Source organism: Mchenga conophoros, linkage group LG20 (assembly GCF_057382185.1).
Source record: "Mchenga conophoros isolate Kocher_MC1m ecotype Shallow Benthic linkage group LG20, M_conophoros_male_GT1.1, whole genome shotgun sequence".
NCBI classification, from domain to species: domain Eukaryota; kingdom Metazoa; phylum Chordata; class Actinopteri; order Cichliformes; family Cichlidae; genus Mchenga; species Mchenga conophoros.
The window spans coordinates 2,267,341-2,291,690 of record NC_140545.1 but is presented as its reverse complement, the minus strand read 5'-3'; the positions used below and the strand labels follow the sequence as shown (position 1 = coordinate 2,291,690).

The window sequence follows — 24,350 nt, the reverse complement described above, 5'->3', positions numbered from 1 at the left end:
GGACTTTGGTTTTGCACAACACTGGTCACTATATTCTTCATTTCCGGTTAATACTTGTACAGCTGCTGTTATTGTGTATATATTTATTTAGATTTAGATTTCTTCATACATTCTTATATAGTTCTATATTGTGTATTGTGTATTTTGTTGTACAGTTATTTTATTTTCAACTTTAATTTATATATTTATCTTTATCTTATTCTTCCCAGTTAAATTTACCCTTCATTCTAATTTGTGTTGTACAGTTATTTCATTTTTAACCTTAATTTATATTTTATTCCTTCCTAGTTAAATTTACCCTTTTTAGTTTTTCATATTTATTTCCTATCCTATTCATAGCCTTTTCCTTTTTTGTTCTCTTTAGGTCACGAGCAGTTGTCCAAGCATTTCACTACATATCGTACTGTGTATGACTGTGTACGTGACAAATAAAATTTGAATTTGAATTTGAATTTTTTCTTTCTTTTTTTTAATCTTAAATTAAAGTGTTGCCAGATGCTATTTTTGAAAGTTCTGCAACACACAATAAACCAATTTGTTCCATGAGAGATACACCAGTAAGGATGTTTCCTTAAAATGTATGTGTTTCTGCAGCAAATCACAAGTGAACTGTAAAAGTGGATTGTCTATTTCTGGATGACCTTGTGCTTGTACAATAAAAATGATAAATATGAGTCTTTATGAACCCATACACTCACTGGACACTTTGCTAGTATGCAGTTGAACCCCCTTTGGCTTTCAGAACTGACTTCATTTTTCAACAAAGTGCTGGAACCATTCCTCAGACAATTTGGCCTATTTTGACATGATAGGATGACACAGTAGATTCAATCTCCCATACTACCATACTGGTCACTGGATATTTTCACTTTTCTGGACCATCCTTGGTAAACCCTAGAGATGGTTGTGTAGGAAAATCCCAGTAGATCAGTAGTTTCTGAAATGCCTAAATTACCTTTCTTTCTTCATTATGATGGTCATTTACAACTTCAGCAGGTCATCTTGGCGATCTAGACATGCTTAAGTGCACAATGTTGCTGTCATGTGCTTGACTGATTGGATATATACATTAACAAGGAATTGAACAGGTGTACCTAATATATTGGTAAATCAATGTATAACGTCTTTTAGCATTTGCTACTTAACCCATTCCCAGTATAGGGGATGCCCCAAACTACCAAACCCAAGAATCCCTTTGTTCAGTCAAAGACTTTACTGATACAGATGAAACAACAAGATACTTTTAGCACAATTTATTTAATCAGAGAGAACCATGATGACAGTCATACGCATTCACCCGATATAACATTAACATCTAGCGTGAAATGCAGGGCCCTGATAAAACGTGAAACTGCATCAATGGAATCAAATAAAGGTTATCCAAGGCCACTTTAGAAGACATATATTTATTTTAAGCATCTAGCTCGCTACACATTTTATCTCATACACTTTCTAAAATACATCTTTCTGTCTTAAAAAAATAAACTTCAAATCTTATGAAATATAGCGTTCAAATCCCTCTCTAAGTACAGGCCTTATGAAAAATAAAAGTCAATCCATGCACATATGGCACTGTTATGTTTATATTTTACCATTTCTCACCACTTCAAACCAACTACAGAAGTGTACATACAGACCCCCCCAAAAAACTATAATGCTGAAAATGAAGGCTTCCTCAAACTAAGTACTATTCATGAAAAAACATGATTTAAAAGAGTTCAGATTCAAATGCAATGACATACCATAAACACCACAACAAGGTGAATATAGTGTAATATCTTACTGACCAAACAGTGTATAACATTAACATAAATCAACAAGTCAAGGCAGAAATCAACACCAAAATCCCACGTTGAATAAATCTTTTTTTTAGATTGTCATTCAAACTCCAGAGAACGTGTTTCCTACCCTCAAACTGTTAGACACAGTGGGGTTTCTTGTAATTCACAGTAGTAAGACAAGAATAGATACGACTGAAAACAGGCAAATTATTCAAGTCTTTTAAGCCTTTTTAAAGTTTCATTTGTGCTTCCAGTCATCCACATGAAAACCCACAGCAACAGTGCCATGATATAATGACTGAATTTGGCATAGTTAGATTTTTTTTAGAGTCATCCATAATGTATCTCCTAATGACTATCAACATCTATTATTTGCAGGAAATTTATTATACCTATGCAAGCATGACAATAAGAGACCCATATAGTTTTATATGAACACTCACAGTCTGATAACGCTACATGAAATGAAGATGATCACTGATTATTGAGTGTTTCTGGGTGATAGGCCACAGTTTGGCTCATGGCTTCACAAACATGCTAGAGACGATGGAAAGGTTATAGACATTTTATGTGTGAATACTCACATACCCCAGAAATTGGTGTTTACTTGTACAAAGTATTGACAACCTCATCTGTATAAGGCAAAATAAATAAATAAAGCTGTTAACTGGGAGCCTCATCACCACTATCAACAACAGCTTAAAAGACTCTTTTTATGTTTGACTACATTTCTGTAATTGGTGCAGCTCTTGTCGACAGGTTTACTCTCGCTTTGTTCCAAAGATCTGGAGGAAAAAGGAGAAGATGTAGACGATATCCAGGTAGATGTTGAGAGTGGCGAAGACGTATTCTTCTGGACTCATGGTGTACCGCTTGTTCCCCATAAGGAGTTGGGTATCAAATGCCAAAAACTGCAACACATATTAATAATAATTAAAAAAAAAGCAAAAACAAATAACTCAACTTTTATATTGTTTGTAGGCACCTACTGCACGTGTTCTATTAAATGTGACTGGGCCTATTAGTAATAGCTCATCTCTTTATATGCTCACCATGGTAAACAGTATAGCCCCCAACACAGCATAGACACCATCCAGCCAGGGTACCTGAATGACACATATTCATTTATTAGTTGTGATTCCACTTACTAATTTACAATAAGCAATCAGCTGAAATACCATTATATTTTATTATATGTTCTCAATTTGGAGTTGAGTCTGTATTAGTTTGAAAACATGTACTCATTTGAGGGACTTTATTCATTTTTACTATTTTAAATACTGTAGATTTAAGCAAAAGCAAAACAACAACCAGCCCTATTTGACTACTGTATTAAACTGCTAAAACAAATAAAAAGAAATGTGTAGTTATTTATTGTTTTTTAAGACACAATGGTTAGGTAGTCTAAAAATACGTCGAGAAGATTTTTTACTAGAGTCAAAGGATGTCTGAGAGTTAGCTATACTGCTGAAAATAGCAGGTATCTACCTCATGCAGAAGGGTGAGGAAATGTTAACAGTGTCATAACTCCTGTCAAAGCAAAAGGTGCTTTAAAGAATCAAAAATGTGAAACTATTTTTTCTTTATTAACCACCGAATTCCACATGTTTGTAATCTCTTCAGTAGACTACTGTTCTACATGACAGAAAATAATAACAACTGAAAAAACCTTAAATGAGAAGTTGTGTCCAAATTTGTGTCTGGTGTCTTAAATCCCGGCTGTTCTGGTACAATCAGCTAACTCGTGTTTACCTGACAGAAAAATTATGCGATTATTGGATTAGTTTGATCACACTTACATATTGGAAAGGGAGGACAAGGGCCAGCACCAAGCCAGAGATGAACATCACCATGCAGAAGACAAAAAGCACACCTTGGTATGAGGTCACATCAAACTGCAAAGAAGAAAGCACATCAAACCAGACATATGTAAGTCAACATGTAGGAAAAGGTGATTCAGGGAAGTTAGATTCACAAGTGCACAGAAAGAAGAGCATTTCGGTTTTCTCACCTTGGTTTGAAAGCTAAAGACTGTGACCAGGAGACAGACTGCTGCTGTAATGCCCAGAGACATCACCACTGACTTGGTGTTATAAAAGCTGTTAAAACAGCAAACGTGTAAAATGTTATGCAATTGTTACCACAGGGTGGGGGGTTCAGGATACTTTTTTTTAGGTGGCCTAAAAAGCACTGGCACAGATCGGATTATTCTGCTAAAATAAATAAAGTATGCTAACTTTAAACTGACATGCTGTAAAGAAAATACACTGCTGGCTATAATTATTTGAATATAAAATCCATTAAGAAGACAATCTAAAGAAGGCATGCAAAATATACCTGGACAACATCCCTGTCATGTAGGAGAGCGAGAGAGTCTGTAACATAGGACAGTCAGTCGGAAAATATAGGCATTATATGCAAATAACAGCATAACAAATAACATCACCTTAAAAAAAACTCTATATATTTATTGTTAGATTTCCAGAGTTAACTTGCAAGTCAGCTTTTAAATGCACAAAATAATGAGTTATATCTTACTGCTATAAAAAAAAGTTCAGAGAATCCCATCCATGTGTAAGCAAGGTCATATTTATTAAAAAGATAACACACATCAGCGATATACTTACGAAGATGACAAGCAGAATCAGGTTCCATGGAAACTGTCTCCTGTAGGGGTAAACAAAGACCAGTGTTTCAATATTTGATGTGATGTGAACTGTTTCCATATGATGTGCATTTCCTTTTTGATAACTTCTGCCTCACCTTGGTGCAGAGCAGCAAGACAAGGTCAGATAAGTGACAAAGAAAACAGCGCTGCAAAACAACAAGAATATTGTTTGATATGTCTTTAGACAGAAGAGACACCAACACAAAATAAGTGTACACTTCTGAGGGATGGTGTTACTTACTAAGAGGCCCAGTACCACCCAGGATTAGTCTGAATGTAGTCCTTCACAGGGTCACTGTAAGAGAGTGGCTCAGGTAAGTGTGCTACCATTCGAGGCTTATACAATTCAATATGAGAGGATACTGGAAAAAAAATCTGCTTTCATCAGACGCTCACCAGAATGTGAACAGAGCCACGATCGCGAGAGTAACCAAGAGCTGGATCATCAAGATGCTGTACACCTTAAAAAAGAAACAAAGTATTTGTTCTATGTACTGGCCTATAAAGTATATAAAAGCACTTGATCAACACATTATCAGTGATGCGCTGCATTCACAGTCACAGTGTTATCATCAGTAAGCATTTTAGGTAATTAAGCTTTTTCATACCTTTCGGATGAAGACCCTCCTGATGTTGCGATCATCCCAGTTGAATTCTGTCAGCATCTCAACATCGTTGTAGCAAGGAGCACTGACGCCTAAAGGGATCATCACAATATTTGCTTATGTAATCCCATCACTACCACATGAATTCAACAGATGGCAAATATTTAAGAGTATATGTAAGATGAAGACTCTTTAAGATGACTTGAGGGATAAAAAGCAGCCATACCTGCAGTAGCTTCCTCATAGCTCGGAGGTGCAGGCGCCACCAAGGCCTCTCCACTGGAAGAGCCGTTGGTGGTCTTGTTTGCAAGTGCCAGCTGGTTGGATACAAGATGAACACTTTGTTATCTTCAACTTAACACTTCTATTTCAACGAATAGCAAACCATTTTTTTTTCTGACTATCTCCTATGTTTGGCCTCTTTATTTAATATTAAATCTTGAGTGCAAATGGTTCCATATCTGGAATCACATATGACTGGGGTAAAGGGGTTTTAATTTGTAGTTTTTAATGTCAACAAAATACATATTGATATGAAAGTGAGGACTTGTAGATTTTTGATAGGTGTTGTACTATACCAGGATGAACTGCGCCAAAGATTTGGAGTAATGACTAAAGAAATGTATAATAATAACAAAAACATAAATATTGTTTATAAAAATAGTAAACAGCTATTATCAACAGCTTATATAAGTGTAAAATGTTCACTTTCCCATTAAAGTTTAATTTGGTGCTTTAAATTTAAATGAAACCTCAGCTCATAGTACCGATGATCTAACCCTCAGCTCAAATAGCAGCTGCTCTTAATAATTGACACTTCACCGGACACGTCAGGCTGCCTTGTCACAATTTCAGTGGGGTACGTCAAGTTTTAACCCATTTTTAGTTTTAATAACTGTAATTATAACGAATTACAAAAGGTTTTGATTGACAGGTTTACGCGCATGAAGCCTTCAGCTGTCAAGATCTATATTTAAAGATAAGAAACACCCACGGGGATCATTCGTATCTATATCGTTAGTCTGGAAAACATAACAGACAGGCGATGTTAAAGAAATAAGATGCACAGTGTTAAGCTTAAAACAATAATAATCCAGAATCCTCAATGACTGATGTAACCGCCTGGATGTAACCATGCAGCCAGGTCTACACAAATAAAGGTTGTCATGGTGATGTGACGCATTTGCTAAAGTATCACTTACACAAAATGTGAAAAATACTTTGAATATGAAAAGAAAAAAATAAATTAAGTAGATTAACTTCTCACTAATGAGAAACCCCGTGCGCTCGAGTCCTGCAGAAAATGTGACGGTGCATCGCGCAAAATTAGTTATTCAAGTAATTCTATGATTACTGAAAATGACGAAAGCCAGTTTCATCTACAGGTCCGCATTGCCATTACGCACCTGATAATAATGGGACTAAATGGATTGGGTAGGCACTCACATTAACTGTTAGGAAAATATTCACAGTAAATAAATTAAAAAAAATATTGATTTCGACGTCTCAATGAAGTCCTAACTGAATAACGACATTAAAGCTCATACCTTGCCCTGCGTCATGATGCCTGTGTGTTGTCCAGCAGTAGGTAGCCCCGGTGCGTATTCCAAACACACAATAGCTCGGTGGGGTCTTCTTTATTGGGATATTTCTCGGAGTCTGGCGAGACTAAGACTGACAGCTGTGAGAAAGGACTGGGACTGATGTGGTCTTCTCGCCTCTTTAGACTGAATACCCAACCTCTGACGATACAGTGATGTAATCCAAAAACAACGCTCAGACTCGAGCAGACACCCCCCTCCCTCACCCACCCAGGGATGTTCTAGCAGCATCCAGATGAAGTTGCACCATAGAGAAACGCTGGGACTGTACCACAGCACCGGGGAAAATAGGGAGTACGGATCTCTGCATGATGCGTTATGAGGACAGAAGTCCAGACGAATCGGGAAATATGGTCTGCAGCAGAACCAGGACAGCGGGGGTTTGCAGGGTACAGTGACATTTTCAGATTTTCAACACCAGTTAAGATTTTCCTTTCTTCTTCTTCTTGCATCTGAATGCTGTCAAACATGCTTTTAGTCAACATCTGACAATGACATTCAAATCACACCATCAGTATTTTTAACAGCTAAAACGATTCTGACTGAATCTGAATTGAGATTTTTTAATGAAGAAAACTCAAATCAAAGCGGTTTCTCAAAAACATCAAAATAGACATGTTATATAATTTGTAATAATGATTTGTAAACTCCTGTTGAATAAATGTTATAAAAACAACCATATGCCACAAAATAGAACTCCCTCCCAATATAATTTAACATATTACAAACACTTTTATTTAAAAGTGTAACACAAAGAGCCATATAAAGAACATCAAAACAGAGCATTTTGCAGATGACACAGGAAAGACATTCAAAGTAAAGCTGCTGCTGCTTGCCTGGTTTAAAGGACACCCCGCCCGCCCCAAAAAATCAAAACAGATCCTGCTCAACATACAGGAACCAATGCACTGCAGAAGAAATAAAAGAAATATAGTAGACACTAACATTCATTTGCTAGTCTACTTACTAGCCATCACCTAATTTCAAATATCCATTCAGGTCTCTTAAGTAAAATCTTTTCAGATTTGTCTTTAAGCATTAGGTGAAGGCTCAGCATCACCAAATCTTCTTGGGATTCTGGCAGGTGAAATCCCTACAGACAGAAACACTTCATCTGGAATAATTAGTGGACTGATACAAAAAGTATCAGCCAAGTTTTCAACAGTTTCATTGACAAATGTTCCCAAAGACATTAACAAAAGTCTGTAACCAATAAACAATAAGGAATCAACATGACATAAAATGTTAAACATTTTTACCAAAACACCCCACAATTTCATTCAACTCTGCTTTTGGCAAAATGTGCACCTAAAAGTAGTCTGGTTGAATATGATGTCTCTAGGTTCAGTTAGACAAAACTGAGATAAAACATTTTAAACCAGACAAGCAAAAGTGGACATGTGGCTGATCGACTTGTTACATTTCCCATTCTGCTCTGTTTCCCTCCAGTCTCAGATCTGTGTCATTTCTACCCAGGGTGAAAAGACTGACCACAGCCATCAGAGCTGCCAGCATCATGACGGCACAGCCTCCAAACATGTGTCTGGTGCCCCCACCACCCTCCCCTCCACCTGTTCCTGATACCTCCCCGTGGAGGGCCAGCAGCCCTAAGCAGGCCAGCAGGTGCAGCGGCAACCGGAACCAGGCCAGCACACCGGCCCGCTTCTCCTCTGGGATCACCCTGCCCTGAAGAAAGCTGAAGGCAGGGAAATAGAGACCACAGGCCAGCTCCAGGAGCAGGAAGGCCAGAAAGGATTCATGAGGTCTAGGTTGTCCTGGGGCAGTGGAAAAGGTTAGCATAAAGAAAGAGAAGAAGGCCATCAGCACAGCAAGGCAGAGTACGTGCCCAGGCTGTAGACGGTATTGGGTTGAGGTGGCTAGGCGGTATAGCGAGGACCCAACCATGCTGGCAGCCATCAGGCAAGAGAAGACTATTCCTAAAGGAGGCCCATGAGGGTCCAGTACTGGGGTCCACAGAAAAACAAAAATGTAGAGGACACTTTCAAACAGAGCCTGGACTCCCCCCAAGAGCATGACTCTCCTGTCTGACAGTAGGCAGCGCAGCCCCTCGTGGCAGCTGCGTGAGAACCGTGCTTTTGCAGACAAATGGGTCACACCTCCATTTGGAGTGCCAGTGAGCAGAGTCTGTTTGTCTACTTCAGGAACCCCTTGAGCCTCTTCTTTGCCCCAGTCAGTCAGGACTACCCAGCCACAGCAAGCCAGACAGGGGACTGCCAGGAGAAAGGGGGCTACTGGCCCAAGGTGGAGCCACTCAGCCAGTAAGTTAGCCACCAGCCCTGCACCCACTGCGAGTCCGTGGTTCCAGGTAGCAGCTTTGGTGAAGGTGCTGGGGATCCACTCCTTGGGAAAATCATGGACATCAACATGTCGGTGCACGTACCAGGCTTCAAATGTGGTTGCTAGCAGGGATGTGGACAGTCCCCCCAAGATGCGGCCCACAATCAAAACAAAGTAGTCTCTGGAAAGCTTGGTGAGACAGCAAGCAGAGTATGACAAGCAGAACAGAAGACAGGTCTGCCTGCGGCCCAAAGCCTGAGGGAGCCAGCCTGCAAAAGGAGCAAAGAGAACACAAGAGGCCAGACCACATACATACAAAATGGCTATTTGGGATTCCAGGAAGCTGTAGTGGAGGTAAAGTTTGTAGAGATAAGGACCCTGGAGCCAGTCTGCCCACAAAGCCAGAAGGTATGCCCTGAGGAATATTGTCTGGAAGCCACGGAAAGCTGGGTTGGCTACAGCTGTAGGGGTGGACTGAGGTGGGGTGACGCGGCGTGCCGTAAGCTCGAGGCCAACGCACAGGGCAAGCAGGAAAACTATGGCAAGATACGCTGTCACCAACATGCTGTCATGAAATGCTCCCACTGGAGGTCAAAGCTGAGGTCTCGGGGGATTTGCAGCACTTTTCTTTCTGTTTCTCAGCGCCTGCGGACAGACAAAGTGGCCAAAATATTACAGACAGACGAGTGTTCATGAGTCAGGAACTCGGCATCGTCATTCTTGCTTAACTTGGAAAAACCCAAAACATTTTGATAACAACAACAGGTCCAGGTAGATATGGCACCGTAACTTCAATCTTACCTACGTCAATGATTAAACCGCTAACTTACGACAGTTAAGTCGCTCAAAACAAGCAGATAATTATCAGCAAACAGATGTACCTGCATGCTATTGTTGTTTAGCTAAGGCTAGCCTGTGAGCTAACCTGCCACTAATATGAACAGCTCGTGCTGGCCCCCCGTTTGCTTTATTCTATCATTTTTATGTGACAGAGCTTACCGTAACGTTTAACAGTGGTCCCATATTATTATTATTACTGAGGCTAAAACGATGACGGCATGTGAAGCGATTAAGTGACAGCAAATGATACGTGGAAGTGAGCACTCGCTAGCACACCATCCGCTTCCGGGATCCGCTGTACATTATTCTACCAGAAGGTGGCACCCTTACTTCACTTTGTTGGGGAGAAGGTTGTGCTTCTAGACATCTTGTATTGCAAATTTATAATCTATCTTTTCCATTGCAATTGACAGTCTACATAGGTACTGTAAAGTTGCTTACAGCTAATGTAATAATAGTCTAATTTATTAATGCAGTCTGCTAGCAATAAATTATCTAACGTTCACATAATTGCACAATGTATAAACTTGGTTAACACACTCACAGCATACTGCCAGTGTACAGTGTTGCACAACTACGGGCCTAATTACTCAACATAGCCTATGTTTCTTTTCTAAACTGATATTTCCCACACAAATGTTTACAAAAAAGACACAGAGGCAGAATAATACATAATTCCAACTTTATATCATTGTATCATTTCTATTTAGGAAGAAAAATGTACAAAATGTACAAGATGTGCTCAATCAGCCATAATCAAACAAGCAAACAGTGAGATGACCAATCAAATTAGATCTCTCACCCAAAGAAAATATTTCTTGTGTTTGTATGACAAACATTGGGGCCAGAGGAAGGGTGCATGTGGAGTGAATGCTGGTGATTTCAGGGATTATGCTGGTTTGTTACATCATCTAATATAGCAGGAGGAGTGTCTAAGCTGTTTGAGAATCCCTACTACACATTCTCCTGAGCAAAGCTCCCTTGGCATAGCCAGATCCCCACCAAATACAGGAAGGTCATTACATTCTTCTTCATTACACCAAACTCATATGTCTGATCCATCATATCAGTTCAATAATCGATACATCAACATTGGGTAACATAATATTTACAGCAACAAAAAATAAACACAGGAACTACAAAACCCCATGTGCACTCCATCGGTCTAGATGTGATACGGTACAGTGACAGACATTATGTTTTTGTGAAATAATATTATAATCGTGCTGTCTTATCACGATGACACATTTAAATTCAAGGTGAGCCAAATGTTTTCTGGAAGGTTAGTCAAAACTTAGAAAGAGACTGCATCCTGTCATGTGCAGGTTAAAGCAGGGATCCCATTCCAGTACTGATGCAGATGGCATGTTTGTAAAACAGTGACACACAAGTGCCTTAACATTTCAGGTATCACTATGTATTATATACAGATTCCCTTTTTCTTAAACACAAACTGACACATGGTCAATCATTACCAGTGGTCCCTAAGTAAAAAAAATTTCATATACAACATCCATCATTTAGCGGCTGCTTAGTGATGGTCTGTTAATACTGTATGACTTGCGGAATAAACAGAAGTGAACTGGCTTTTATTCTTAAGTATACAGGATATAATGAGCAAGTGCACAAATGATTTTTTCTTTTTCCAGAACGGTGCTAGTAACTCTACACAATGATTTAATCTTTTTCTTTTTAACTGAACAATGTCTCTCAAGTGGTGTGGAGGTTTATGCGTGTACATGAGTTTGTTTTTATTGTATTGTATTTTTTCCTCTCAAAACATTGCATGACGATCAACAGCAATTCAAAATATGTATGTAGCCCTCATTTATCCTTTTCAAAACAACACTCATCAATTGCACAATTCCTTGTTCCTCAATATTGAAGGAAGTCCTGCCCTTGGAAGATAATATCTGTATGTGTGTATGTACTGTGTATTTTTCTGTGTGAAATAGTCTTTTTCCTGTGCAGTCTGTGAAAGAGGGGACTTCTTAAGGATCAATGCGAAAGGCCAACAGTTTGTCAGAGTGCAGGTTGTTGAGGGTGCGGAGGTCTGGAAGGCGCAGAAGCAGCTTGGAGAAGAGGGTGGTATCATCTGGACGACGGCGAGTGATCAGTGAACGCAGGGCGCGGATAAGGCCCTCCTGTAGCTGCTCCACGGCCCTCGTGTCCGAAATGCCGGAACGGTCTGAGGAACACAGAGCATACCGGTGTGAGTGATTTGAAACAGTTAGCACGTTGTGGATTCATTATCGAACTGTCACTGCGGTGCAGCATTTGTAACTGTTGTTCTCTAACCTGCAGAGACCAGCACCACGGCCATGAAGAGAGCCATTTCATCAGGCTCTAGTCCCAGAGAACTCAACTTCTCACTGAATTCAAACATTGCATCCAGCAGAGAGCCCATGCCCAAGGCACGCAAAGTGGGCAGCGGGTAAGTTTGGCCATTCAGGAATGTCACTGTATGCTCCCCAGCATTGAACAAGGTGCAGAACCTCACCATCAGAACCTTAACACGCAAGAAATGGTGAAAAAAGACGAAAACAAAAAGATAAACGTGAGACAAATGCTTTAGCCAAAAACACATCTGGACACATTATGATGCATTTATCATTACCAAAATGTATAACTGAAAATGTATGTCATTACCTGGAAGGTGCCTGATTTTAGCAGCATGACCTGGTCCTGTTGGCTAAGCTCCTGAAATCCTGGGATGCCTTTAGCAAATTCTACAACCTCCTTGACAGCAGGGGTGAAACACTGAGAGAAAGACTCCCATATCTCCTGACTTGTGCGTTCTGCCCCTGACACAGGGCACGCGTTGAGAGGACAGGCCTTTGAAAAGACAAAAAACATCAAGTCATAAATAGCTTGTCGAATAATGAATCATACAGCAGTCCTAATTCAGCGAGCGTCTTGTACTTACCAGCACTTTAGCTCCTGAAGCTAACTTCCATGGGCAGGAGGGCTGATTTTGGGTACTGCCTGCAATGCGGAAACTGTCATGATTGGCAGAGCTTCCCCTTTGAGGTATTGTAGCATTTGACTTGTTGTGATTCTGATTTGATGACACTAAATAGGTATACCGATTGCTGTCCATATTGTTAAATGCAGGTTGGTTGTGATTAGAGGAGACTGGGCATACACTGGCGGGGGTAACTGGGCAAGACTGATAACTCTGAGCTGAGGAGGGGTGAGATGAAACTTGAGGAAAATTGCCATCCTGAGAAAAGGGAGATGTGTTGTTGTTGTTGTTGGAGATGATGTTGCCTGACTTGGATGCTCGCTCCTGGTTGCTGCTGTTGCTGGTGAAGATGTCACGATAGGCTCTGGAAATGGCTCCAATGGCCTCTTTTGAGGTACCGTCGTCTGTGCTGGTGGGATTTTCCCTCACTGAAGGGGAGTCCATGTCCATGGCAGCCGACTCATTTAGGCTGTTCATGTAGCTCTGCATCTCATCCAGAAGTCGCTGCTTCTCTCTCTTAGGGATACGGCCAAAACGCACCGCTAAGGAAGATACAAGCAGAAGAGAAAAGGTTAGGTTCCTGTCACCGACAGCACGGGCAATCCCAGTAAATGTTTGTTTTGTGCTTTTCATTTCTCCGTTCTTGTCTTTTTCTAAATAAATGGTAATCCTTTTTCTTATTTGATCAAATACAATAATCCAAATCAGCAGCTCAACAACAACGAAAGTTACAAATGAATTCATAGATTTATTCATTTTTATCAAGAGATAAAAACTCGCAGCTTAACATGCTTAAACTGTTTACAGTGATTTCAAGGTGAATCACACAAGTGGGGAGATGAAAATTTCCTTTTCTTCATCCATACCCCCCCCCCCCCCTTCTCACAGTAACCATCAGCTGGAGAGGCTATTTATAGACCCCCTGCTGCCATCTGCCTCATCCTCTCCTCTATCCACCACTATCGTCTTCCTCTACTGCTCCCTCCCTCCATTTGTAAGTAGGGCAGTGGGGCAACATCGGCATGATGTCACTGGCACTGAGATCGTGAGAAGGAGAAGTATGAGAGTGGTGGGCTTGAAGAGTTGAGGAGACAGAAGTGAGAGCATGAAGAAGACTGACACGAGGGATGGCGATGCTGGAAAATGACTGTGTGTGCGTGGCGCTCCTGTTGTGCAGTCATACTGTCAAACTGTGAGGACTTGCCTCCCTTTTGGGGACAAAAGTACTCATCATGTAAATCATATAATTATAAGGTCAAGATTTGACTAAGGTGAAGGGAGGATTAAGGTCTGAACCGAGCAAGTTGTGGTTATTGTATTCTCTATTCTGGGTAGTGCATGTCACCAGGAAGCGAATGCAAGTGAAGAAGTGTGTGTTAGATAAAAATGGTACATCTTCAAAGACTTGAAAGTAGAGCACACGCGATTTCTTTTATAAAGCATATAAGTGGTATAGTGGTGTATACATATATGTATTTATATATATATCAGTTGCACACTGCATACAACCACAATTTAGAATAAAAAACAGAATGACAATAACTGTGCAAAACTGAGTGATCAAGAGTAGTTGTAGTAGTAGTTTGCAGGATATACTAAAGAAGCTTTTGTAATCTGCAGAGTAACTTGATGAGGATGTGGCCAATAACGTAACATGAGCTTAATCCCTGTCATCATGGTTTAAAAAGAAGCAAATGCACACTACTGAGCTGCATATGCAAATTATGTTGAAAGGCATTTTAAAATCTAACCAGAAGGAAGAAACCTAAAGAAACTTTCCTGTATTCTGTCTGATTACGGGAAGAAAAGTGTGCCACCATGCCAACGGACTTCAATATTTGCCTATATTGCAGCGCCAGAGTTACACAGCTGCCTGGTGTGAAATCAGGGTGTACTATTTATTGTGGGCTGCAGTCAGTTGCCTGCGGTTTTCCTGTTTTCGTAATGCTTGAAACTGAGCAAAAAGGGGTTTCTAGGTTGTGGTCCTTAACGCATTCAAAAATCTCCCGTAAGAGGGTCAACCTGAATGTTCTCTCATTTGGATGCATTTTGCCACCGTCTTTTTTTTCTTTTCTTTGCTGTGCACCAAAAGTGTCAAGCACATGCAGAAATAACACTAACCTCTTTACTAGATTAGGCAATGCAGAGTACTGGAAGGTGGAGATAAGCAGAAACCATACTGAGAGGAAGAAAACAGGCAAACTACACCAAGTAGGTCATGATGTATGAGTACACTATAGGGCTGATTCTGTATTGTTTTTCTAGGTCAGCCCAACTGTTTTCTTAATTTGTGGTGATAGGTGATCAATCACTGTTCAGCTTTCAGAGCCAGAATGAGGTGAAAGGAGTGTTACGCCTGAAAAATTCTGTCATAACGATGGTTTCTGCATCCCTTGCTTAATTGTTGCCCTGTCCCTTATTAATTGCAGTAAGATGTTCTATGGGCATACACAAGGTAATCACGTTGACCCTGTTCCAATTTCCTAAAATAATTCCTGTGTTTGCTGCAGTTTTCCCGATGATAGATAGCTTTAGGGACTTCAAGGTTCCTCTACTCATAAATCACTGTCTGAGGGAGAGATGTAAGGGGAGCTGAGGGAACATAGTGGGTACATATAAGGGGGAGGGGCTGCACTGAACAAGAGCATAGAGGTAGGTGTTGGTGGATGCTGCAAAGGGCAGCAGAAAGACACTTAGTAACTTAAAAAGAGTGATACAAAGCCAGATGGTACTTACAGGCAGTGCAGTGACAAAGTAGGAGGGCAAGACAGGTGCAAGTCTTCCTACAAACTGAGTGACTGAGCTACTGGCATGATGACCTCAAAAGTCTTCCTGCATTACATTTTTCACTCAGACCTACATATCAGTACTGCACCACTTTCTGTGTGCCCATTTCCCTGCTGCTTTGGCTAATCAGAGCACTGTGGTATTCTGGCAGAAGAGCGAGAGGAGAAATTTCAGTAAAATAAAATAAAAATATGTCAGGATGTCTCACCATCTCTTGACATGCCGACAGAGAGGCATTTCTTGAAACGGCAGTGCTGGCACCGGTTCCGATTCATCCGCATGATCAGACAGTTCTCATTCTTCACGCACATCTTGTAGTTGATGTTTTGCTGGATGCTGCGTCGGAAAAACCCCTGACACAAACAGACATGTTTACATATATACCATGTGAAACCAGGGCACAAAAAAATCAACACATATATGAAATATTCCACAGTTTTTTCACATTTCTTTCTGATTATTGCCTTACCTTGCATCCCTCGCATGCATGCACTCCATAGTGGAAACCAGATGCAATGTCGCCACAGACTTTGCAAAGCAAGACCATTCCACCTGTCTCTGAGGAAGGAAAGTGAACTGTGAGATAAGCTGCAAAAACACACACATACGTATATGAAGGAATAAATATTTATGCATATCGATAGTTAGGAAAACTTACTGGTGAAAGTTCCCGGGAATCCGCATGGCCTTTTCCCCGCAATGGGGTGTGCATAGGAATGCTGTGGAGTAGCTGCTGGTGTTGAGGGGCCACTATAGACCTCTGGGAATTGGAACACCAGTTTGGAGGATGGAGTGTTGCACCCAGCTGCCCTTTGTTTCAATGCCCCAATCTCCGTGAAGGTAACCTCCTCTGGAGATGAGGGCTGGGAGTGTGAAGAAGGTGATTGTGTCTGGTATCCACTGGAAGGGCTGCCAGGGCTGGGACTGGCACTGCCAGAGGAGCCAGCATACAGGATTACTCCTCCTGAAGAGAAAGAATGGAGATGTTCACATAAAAAGACTTAAAAAAAAGCCTTGTTTAAATTTGGCTGGATTAGATGATTTATAAATTTAAAAAAAAAAAAATCTGGCTACCCATAATTGCTTAGAAAACCTGCAGGGCTACTTTATAGATGTGGATGTGTTGTGATGTAATGTTGCACAATCTGTGGACAGCGGCTCTGAGTATCTGCAGCGACGTCGCTGCACGCTGAGTGTAATAGGCGTAATGGTGCGCTCAAGAGGATAAAGTGGGCGCTAAAAAGACTGCCGATGGCACAGCAACGAATCAGAGAGACGTTCACTAGAAGAATCACTTAAAAATAATTCTTGCGTCATGCAGTCTTAAAGCACCTGTAAATATTAGCGGATTCTTTTTTGTCATTCAACTGTGGCTGTTTCCGAACTTTCGTTTCTCTCTCGCTCTCTCATTTCTAGTCAGGCGTTGTGGATGAGCGGAGACACGACCTCACGTGTCTGCGGGGTCTGCTGCCTCCTCCGCTCCAATAATAGCCTCGCTCCCCTGGCACCGTGCCCAGCGCCAGCTAACAGCACGACACCTGACCGCCGCCTCACATGCGTGGACTCCTGACACGGTTACTGGCCGAACCAAATCCGCAGTCTCGTGTTGAAATCTAACACAATTTGAAGTCAGATCTGTGTTTATAAACATACGCTGAATGGGACAGCCCCCAACCGCCGCCACCCTCACTCACTGAGCGTGAGGTAGCAGCGAGCCTCTGCTACTGTCGTTCCACAGTAGAAGAATGTGAGTCACGTTTTTGTTTTCTGTTTTGTTTTCTGTTTTTTTTTTTTGTGCAAAGGTAAAACCTCGATTTTGTGGTTTGGACTGCCGTAATAACAAGGCAGTGTGCAGCAGAGTCGACTAGAGACACATTCAAGATTACAAATTAGGCTCTGTACGCACTTATTTCAGTATTAAAAGCAGTCTAAAAAATATGTTTCCAACTTAAAACTCTTTTTTTTTCAAACTTGCACATGCAGCTGAGAGTGGCACGCTGGTTTTCGCTGAATGTGCCTGGAGACCGATCCCTTTGCTGCGAACAGCATTTGTTTAGCGCAAATGTTTTGATAATCCTTCCACCAGCACGTGTTGGAGGATTTGTTGACTCATGCCAGAGTCATAGACAGATCCAGCAGACCAGACCTGAGCCTCACCTCCTTGTGAGCCTACACGCAGACAGTGAATGCCCAGCCCACGCCGACTCACTCCACCCAAACACATTGCATGTCCACCTGAAGACTCACATGTACAGTAGCCTTGTGTTTATGAATGACCCCCTCCCGAGCCACTGTACTGTGAACGCTGTTAATGAATAATCCGTTTCTGCTTTTGAATAGTGGTGCAGGAAGTGTCCAAGCAGGCTGTGAAGTGCTGCTGTAATTCATTTCTGTTCTACACATAGATTTTCGTTTAAAAGATAAAACTCTATCTTTCATCTTATGCAAATAGTCCATTAGGAGGGTTATTAAAGATCTGTAATACATACAGGAATGTATTGATCTACTGATTGCAAACACAGGTAATGCAACTCCTGCAAGGCTACCTGCCATATTAAAGCACCTGAACCAAACTCCAGTTTTGTCTGATCCTGTGCCTTGCACAGGATTTCCCACGTACTCAGAGGATTTCCATGCACCTTGCTACAACGTGCACAAGATTCCCACAATTCAGGTCAACGCAGACAGCATCAATTGAGGACGCGGTCACTGCCCATCTTAAGTTTAGTGTACCCGTGCAAACGCTAATCTGCCTGGGACCAGAAAGCAGGCAGAGAAACGTGAGCACTGGATCCTCCACAGGCGGTCTCTCTCTCCCTTCTGTTTCCCTCTTTATCTCTTACTTTCACTGGCTGAAGTGGATAGAAGCACAGTTAAAGTGACAACAGTCATAATTTTTCCCCTGGGGGTAAAGTTTCTAAATATAGATCCCGACTTTCTGGGAAAATATTATTTTTTTTATTAGTATTATTCTAAAACAGAAAATATGCAGGTCTCTGCGGCCAATGAAATGAGTTTGTGCTATGCTGAACACAGTTTCTACTTGGGTTGTTTGCAGAAGACTTTGTTACCTCGGGCTCGTGAAAGTAGGTCAATATCGCAGGAACTTGATAGAATTGTGTCTATGTGCCTCTAGCAGCTCTCTCGAAACTGGTGCCGCATCACACAGCAGCTCTGGCTCATGCAATTAAGAGGGCGAGCTGTATTAGAGTATCACAGTGGGTGGCTATGGCCTATTTTAGAGACCCCAAGAATATGATTCGTCGTGTAACATCCTGTCTTGTTTCAGTCTGTTCTGTGGTCTTGATAAAGCGTCGGTTTCATTGCTATGCAAGCTTTCAGCATTTTAACAGTCACGTTCCACTCCAAACGCACGATGAATGCACGAGTGCCCTGAACCGATTCGTCGGGGACAGATGTTGCAGAATCAAAATCGACTCAGCTTTGTACCACACTGCAAGCTCGCACTGATTTAAATGAAAGGAGGGGGCGGTGTTCAGTAGAAGCAAGTGGTGCATGAGGCGGGGAAACGTGACCAGAGAGAAAAGAGTTAACGTGTGGAATTGCTGACCCACTGACCAAGCTCTGCCTCACCACCACCGCAGGCGGCATCGTCAACACAGAAGCGTCCGTGAGAGCGGGGTAGCGGCAGGAGGAGGGCCCGGATATCTCACGCGTCGCACGCGGCTCTGCAAGGGAAGCCACGTGAGGAGGGCTTTTTGACAGGGCTTTCACCGGGAAGATGTGAAGCGTGCGCTCCAGCCGGGAGCCAGAGCTTCTACAGTCCGCCAGAGGCTTATAATTAAAGAGCCAAATTAAATAGAGCAGCATGTTGTGCGGCAGGGTGGTCTGACCGCGCACCAGCAGCAGCAGCAGCAGCACAGCCGGGCGGTGCAACTAAGTTTAAAACAGCAGGGCGAAAACTGTGTGTCAGTGTGTGACCAGACCAAAGTATCTCGGAGAAAATTCGCGTGAAGATAGAAACACGTTTAATTCAAAATCCATCTGTTTGTGATTAGTCATGCCCTGGGATGTTAAATGTAATTGTTTTCTTTTATTTGGCTGAGTCTTAATTTATAACCAGAGGACTGGTTCACTTGTAACTCAGGTCAGCTGCACCACTCAGCATCTTCCATTCTGAGTGGTGCAGCGATACAGGCTGCTGACAAGAAATTGGCCTATATTGTGATAGGGCTACTCATATTTTTGAGGACACAGGTGTCTTACTTTGGGATACACATTTTTTCCCGAGTTTGAAACGTCTTCTAGCCTATTTATATGGCCTATTTTCCCCCCATACTTCAAAAATAATGGGGTTGGATTACTATCTAGCAAATGTTTAAGCACTGAGGACATAATGTTGACAAAAACGGGGCTTTTTGTCTGAATGTTTGTGCCAGTTAGTCAGCCTTAGCACCAACGCACTCTTTTACAGCCAATGGCGAAAAATGGTTTGAATACTTTAATGATGCTGAAAATATTGCAGAAGATCTCCACCAGGGGAGTGCCAGAGGACGGTTTAGAGAGGAAACTAAAGTCCCTGAAGTTAAGCAGTGAAGGGCATAGAACTTCTTCTTTTTCTCCAATTTTGCTTACACCATCTGGTTATCATTTGACGGCTAAATGCGAGCAAACATTGTAGCTATGTACTATTATAGTGCTACAGAGCTGTCATTGCAGGTGTCATAAAACGTTTTCTGACTTCCACACCCTGGTCCAACTGCCTTTAAAAAAAAAAAAGAGCTGATGTGAATACTAATGTTGATAAATACTTTCCAATGCGTTCCCAACCATTTGTATGTTATTATATGCTCCAAATATTAGTTTTTACTGATTTATATTTCCCCAATAATTGGCCCTGTGTAACCTGTTCCAGCTGACTGTAGCCTACTCCCCTACATTATGTTTACTAGTATTACATAACAAGCCTGCTAAGCTATATATCGTGAATTTGGGTCTATTATTTGAGTTATAAGATCTTTTATGTATGAATAAATTATTGCATTAACCTTTGGGTGAATGCCTCCTTCACATGCAACAACTCACTCACTCAGTCTGTAACTCATTCTTCAACAGCCTTGGCAATTGGAGGCATGTGGTTATAATAATGTTTATAGCTTTGTTTAGATGACTGAACTCATAAATCTAATTATGTTTGGTCCCAATAACATTATTGAAATATTAAAGGTCAAGCCAATGTGGTTACCATTTGAAGTATTAAGGGCTACAAAATGAGGAAAAAGTGGGATGTCATTAAAGACATTTTATTTTATTAATTGAACAAATAAATAAGAAAAATATAAATAAACAGTTAAATAAAGATATAAAAACTTTTGGAAAAACCTTCTGCTTCACTGCTTCTGCCTCTTGGACAGACAAACAACAAAACTCAGCACCCCAATCTTTGTTTTTATCGGCTGAGTAATACTACAGCTAATATATGATTATTCATCTATTTACTCTGGCCCACTTTATCAGTGAAATCTCAAAGTCATAACACAGTTAGTGGGTTCGTTTCCAGTTCTATTGCACAGGGTGCGTCCATCACCTGTGCCAGAACGTGACCGTGGCTGTTGTAAATGATTCACCGTCAATTAGGAGAGGGAAGCAGAGAGCATGTGCACCCTTGACGGATCTCGAGAAAACGCTGCTTAATACCACTTAACGGATAAAGGTCCTTCCATTATCAGCCTTTATATTGTAGGCACTCCAGCAATGGCTTTGATAAAGGAAAACAGGCACGCCCCCTACGCCAAACAGTGTTTTTCTGCATGATATGACAGGGCTGCAGTTTAAATTCTGGCATGACAGATTATGATTACAGTGCCGGCCAACATACTGTAACTCCACGTGAGTTTGTTTTCGTGGGGAGAAACAGGAAGTGGCCAGCCTCCCTTCAGTCCCGAGCGGCTCACCTTCCCAGGCGTTGTTGCGCTCGGACATTTGAACGATGCACAGCAACGTCCTGGTAGCTTTGCATGAAGTTTTACTTTAAAATCGGGTTTTGTTTGACCTTTAAATTCACAGTCTTAATTAAAACCACTCAGCTCAGAAATGAGTAAAATACAAAACCCTCAAAATTAAAGTTCATCCACTCGTTGCTGCATGTAATGATAAAAAAAATCGCCACAAGTAAAAATGAATGAATAAATAAATAAATCAGTGGTTTGCACAATTATTAAAGCAGTGGGATATCGCATTTCTGTGATGTATTCATTTAAGCTCTGCTTCATTTCAATCAAAATCAGCTCTGTTTTACACTTAATAACACATTATGATCAAATCGAGCTGAATTGCTATCGTTTATTGATCGCTGGTACCAACATGAATGAATATCCATCAGTCGTTCAGTTCTAACTTTTGTCATAATCACCATTGCTAGACATTTGCAGCACGCCAAACATAAAATAGAATCTTACCACCGCCGGGGCTGTTATCCATTTCTCTCTTGTGGATGATTAAACCTCTGGATAAACTTGATAGCAGACCTCCGTGAATGTCACGTCACTAGACTGGAGCAAAAGTCTTTTAAAGGCAGACGAGAAAGTCAAAAAAGAGTTTTGCGCAAAACACCTGCTCCATAGAGCGCAAAAATAGGAAGCACTGATTGGAAAGAGTCCAGTGCTGGTGAAGTTGTTGTTTTTTCTTCTTCTGTAATCTGTAGGTGATTCAGTAGATGGCACCTCTTTTCTGTTAGATCTGAATTAGTCACACTGGTCTCCACCAATGATACCTGGATACCTTCTGCTCTCTGAGTACTGCACCTCTAGCTCTAGCGCGCGTGATGTTGCACGACCGAAGATTAAACTATTCTCACGAATTCCAGGAAAGTGGAGTCAGCATATCCTTGAACACACTGTCGGACTTGACACAAGCTGCACACCCACTGATACAAACACCCACATCAATCACGTTGCAGGTGAGTAGGAAATGTGACCGCCTTTTCCGTTCTCCCCAACTTGTGTTGTGGCTGTTTGTGTAGGATTTGGCTCACTCTTTGTATGTAGCGGAGTCCCGTCTCTCCCTCTCTCTCCTTCACGCTCTTGTGCGTTTTCATTGGCGGGGATCCGGGGCTGAGGGGAGTTTGATGCGCTTATTCGAGTGTGGTGTGTGTTCAGTAAAGCCACGCTACATGTGCGCGGTGCATGTGCCGGAGAGAGCGCTGCCCTACTGATACACATTTTATGCAAAATACAGAGCGTGTGGTGAGGAGGGATGGAGAGATTGGAGGATGGAGCACATGGACAAGAGGCGTGGCTCACCGTGACTGCTCTGACAAGCAGCGCCGCAAACGGATGGTAAACATCGAGACATGCCAAACATCATGCAAATGGCAAGTCCAAAGCGCATGTGCCAGGGGAAAATGTAGACGCGCGAGTGGACTTATGAACAACATGCTCATTGAGGAGACCACGTGCGAACACAAAGCATTTGTCAAAATTGGAATTTCAGCAAAATGTGGATCCTGTGCGCTTGTGATATATTCGCGTTTTGGTTTTTTTTGCCCGTGGCTTGCGTGTGAGGGTGAATTATTGCATCAATGCCTTATTATTGTTATTATTAATAGTTAAAATAAGTTTCTAAATTGGTTGGGGACAACAAATTGTCGATAGTGCAGTCGTTGAACATTAGCTTTGAACAAGCAGGCGCGTATGGAGGTAACTTGTGGAAAGCGCCCCTCGGTGGCAATTCAAAGCATTAACGCTTAACAAGTGTTTCAGATCACAAGCACAAATGCACGTGACTCCCGGTGATTCCACTGTGTAGAAAACCAGCCGTTCTACTTTAAAAAATGCCGCAAACACGTTTTTATTATTTGCTTAAATATCTAAAGTAACCCTAGACATAGGCTAATTTTAATAAAAACAAACGAGCCATCAAGTCAAACAAACATTTACTTTATTTCTAATTTATTCTTAACAACAACAACAACAACAACAATAATAATAAACGGATTTATCATGGATTTTATTATAGGAAGAAGTGTCTTGCTTTAACATGTAATGAAAATTATTTGACTATTTTGCTAACCTAAAAAAACCCTTTAGTCTTTCTCAGCAGCCAATCTACTGAGTTAATTGTTTTAATGGCCCTATTCGACTGAATGACTCTATTAGCCCAATAAGGAGAATGTTAACGTCGGAAAACTGTATTAAATAGCCTATTATGTTTATTATAAGATTGCACGAATGTAATAGTAGTAGTAGTATAGTAGTAGGCTAATAGCAAGTTTGCATTCCTTCAAATTAGATATCATTTTAGGCAACGAGGAAAAGTTTAGTATTTATTAGCTTCTGTAAGTTCACATTGAAGTGTTCTTTATTTTATTTTGACACGTGTACTTTTTTGTTGCTCACCTTTGTGGTGGTTTCCATCGTACTGAGCGGAAGTGTTGCTGCACTCCTCCCCTCGCACACTAGGTGGCGTAGTAGTGTCATAAATCTGTCCGCACGGTGGTTCCCATCGACGCCCCTGAAGCTGCTACCGCGACAGTGACCGACTGGCAAAGGATCGTAATCTGACAAATGACTGAAAGATCCCTGAAGCAGAGCAAACACCAAAGAGGACACCTTTAAAGACTGTAACTGACTTTGCTTTGTCTCCTTCACAGAAAACCTCTGTCTTCTTAGTTTCTGTGGAATAAATAAGCTCGCTTTGGAAGCCGAAGCATAAACTTCTCAAGGCCAAGAAGAAGAAGAAGAAGGTAAGACTGTGTACTTTACATAAATCATCTACCGCCGTGATTAATTGCATGTGTCTAAGAGTAAACGGAGCTCAAACGGCGTCAACCCGGGCGTGTGTTTA

The 24,350-nt window shown here is 41.4% G+C and overlaps 3 protein-coding genes across 4 annotated transcripts; all 3 read right to left on the bottom strand.

Moving 5' to 3' along the window:
* Positions 1-1,238: 1,238 nt before the first annotated feature.
* On the bottom strand, positions 1,239-6,742 carry LOC146550031 (protein lifeguard 2-like). Its single transcript, XM_085260040.1, has 12 exons — positions 6,602-6,742; positions 5,281-5,371; positions 5,058-5,146; positions 4,846-4,910; positions 4,691-4,744; positions 4,545-4,595; positions 4,409-4,448; positions 4,119-4,156; positions 3,793-3,880; positions 3,581-3,676; positions 2,834-2,887; positions 1,239-2,692 (listed from the first exon to the last, which is right to left on the bottom strand). The coding sequence occupies exons 1-12, from the start codon at positions 6,614-6,616 to the stop codon at positions 2,543-2,545; spliced, it is 831 nt and encodes a 276-aa protein (XP_085116166.1). The 5' UTR covers positions 6,617-6,742; the 3' UTR covers positions 1,239-2,542.
* slc61a1 (solute carrier family 61 member 1) lies at positions 6,688-10,084 on the bottom strand. The gene is made up of 2 exons (XM_085260039.1): positions 9,953-10,084; positions 6,688-9,598 (listed from the first exon to the last, which is right to left on the bottom strand). Exon 2 carries the CDS (start codon positions 9,515-9,517, stop codon positions 8,072-8,074), a length of 1,446 nt encoding a protein of 481 aa, XP_085116165.1. The 5' UTR covers positions 9,518-9,598; positions 9,953-10,084; the 3' UTR covers positions 6,688-8,071.
* A 374-nt stretch (positions 10,085-10,458) lies between these two features.
* On the bottom strand, positions 10,459-22,858 carry nr1d4a (nuclear receptor subfamily 1, group D, member 4a). 2 transcript variants are annotated; one of them, XM_085260037.1, is made up of 8 exons: positions 21,965-22,858; positions 16,204-16,509; positions 16,015-16,103; positions 15,754-15,898; positions 12,720-13,300; positions 12,443-12,628; positions 12,092-12,302; positions 10,459-11,981 (listed from the first exon to the last, which is right to left on the bottom strand). In XM_085260037.1, the coding sequence occupies exons 1-8, from the start codon at positions 21,984-21,986 to the stop codon at positions 11,785-11,787; spliced, it is 1,737 nt and encodes a 578-aa protein (XP_085116163.1). In that variant the 5' UTR covers positions 21,987-22,858; the 3' UTR covers positions 10,459-11,784. The 2 variants fall into 2 exon arrangements, with proteins under 2 accessions (XP_085116163.1, XP_085116162.1); XM_085260036.1 differs by lacking the exon at positions 21,965-22,858 and adding an exon at positions 16,878-17,035.
* Positions 22,859-24,350: the final 1,492 nt, after the last annotated feature.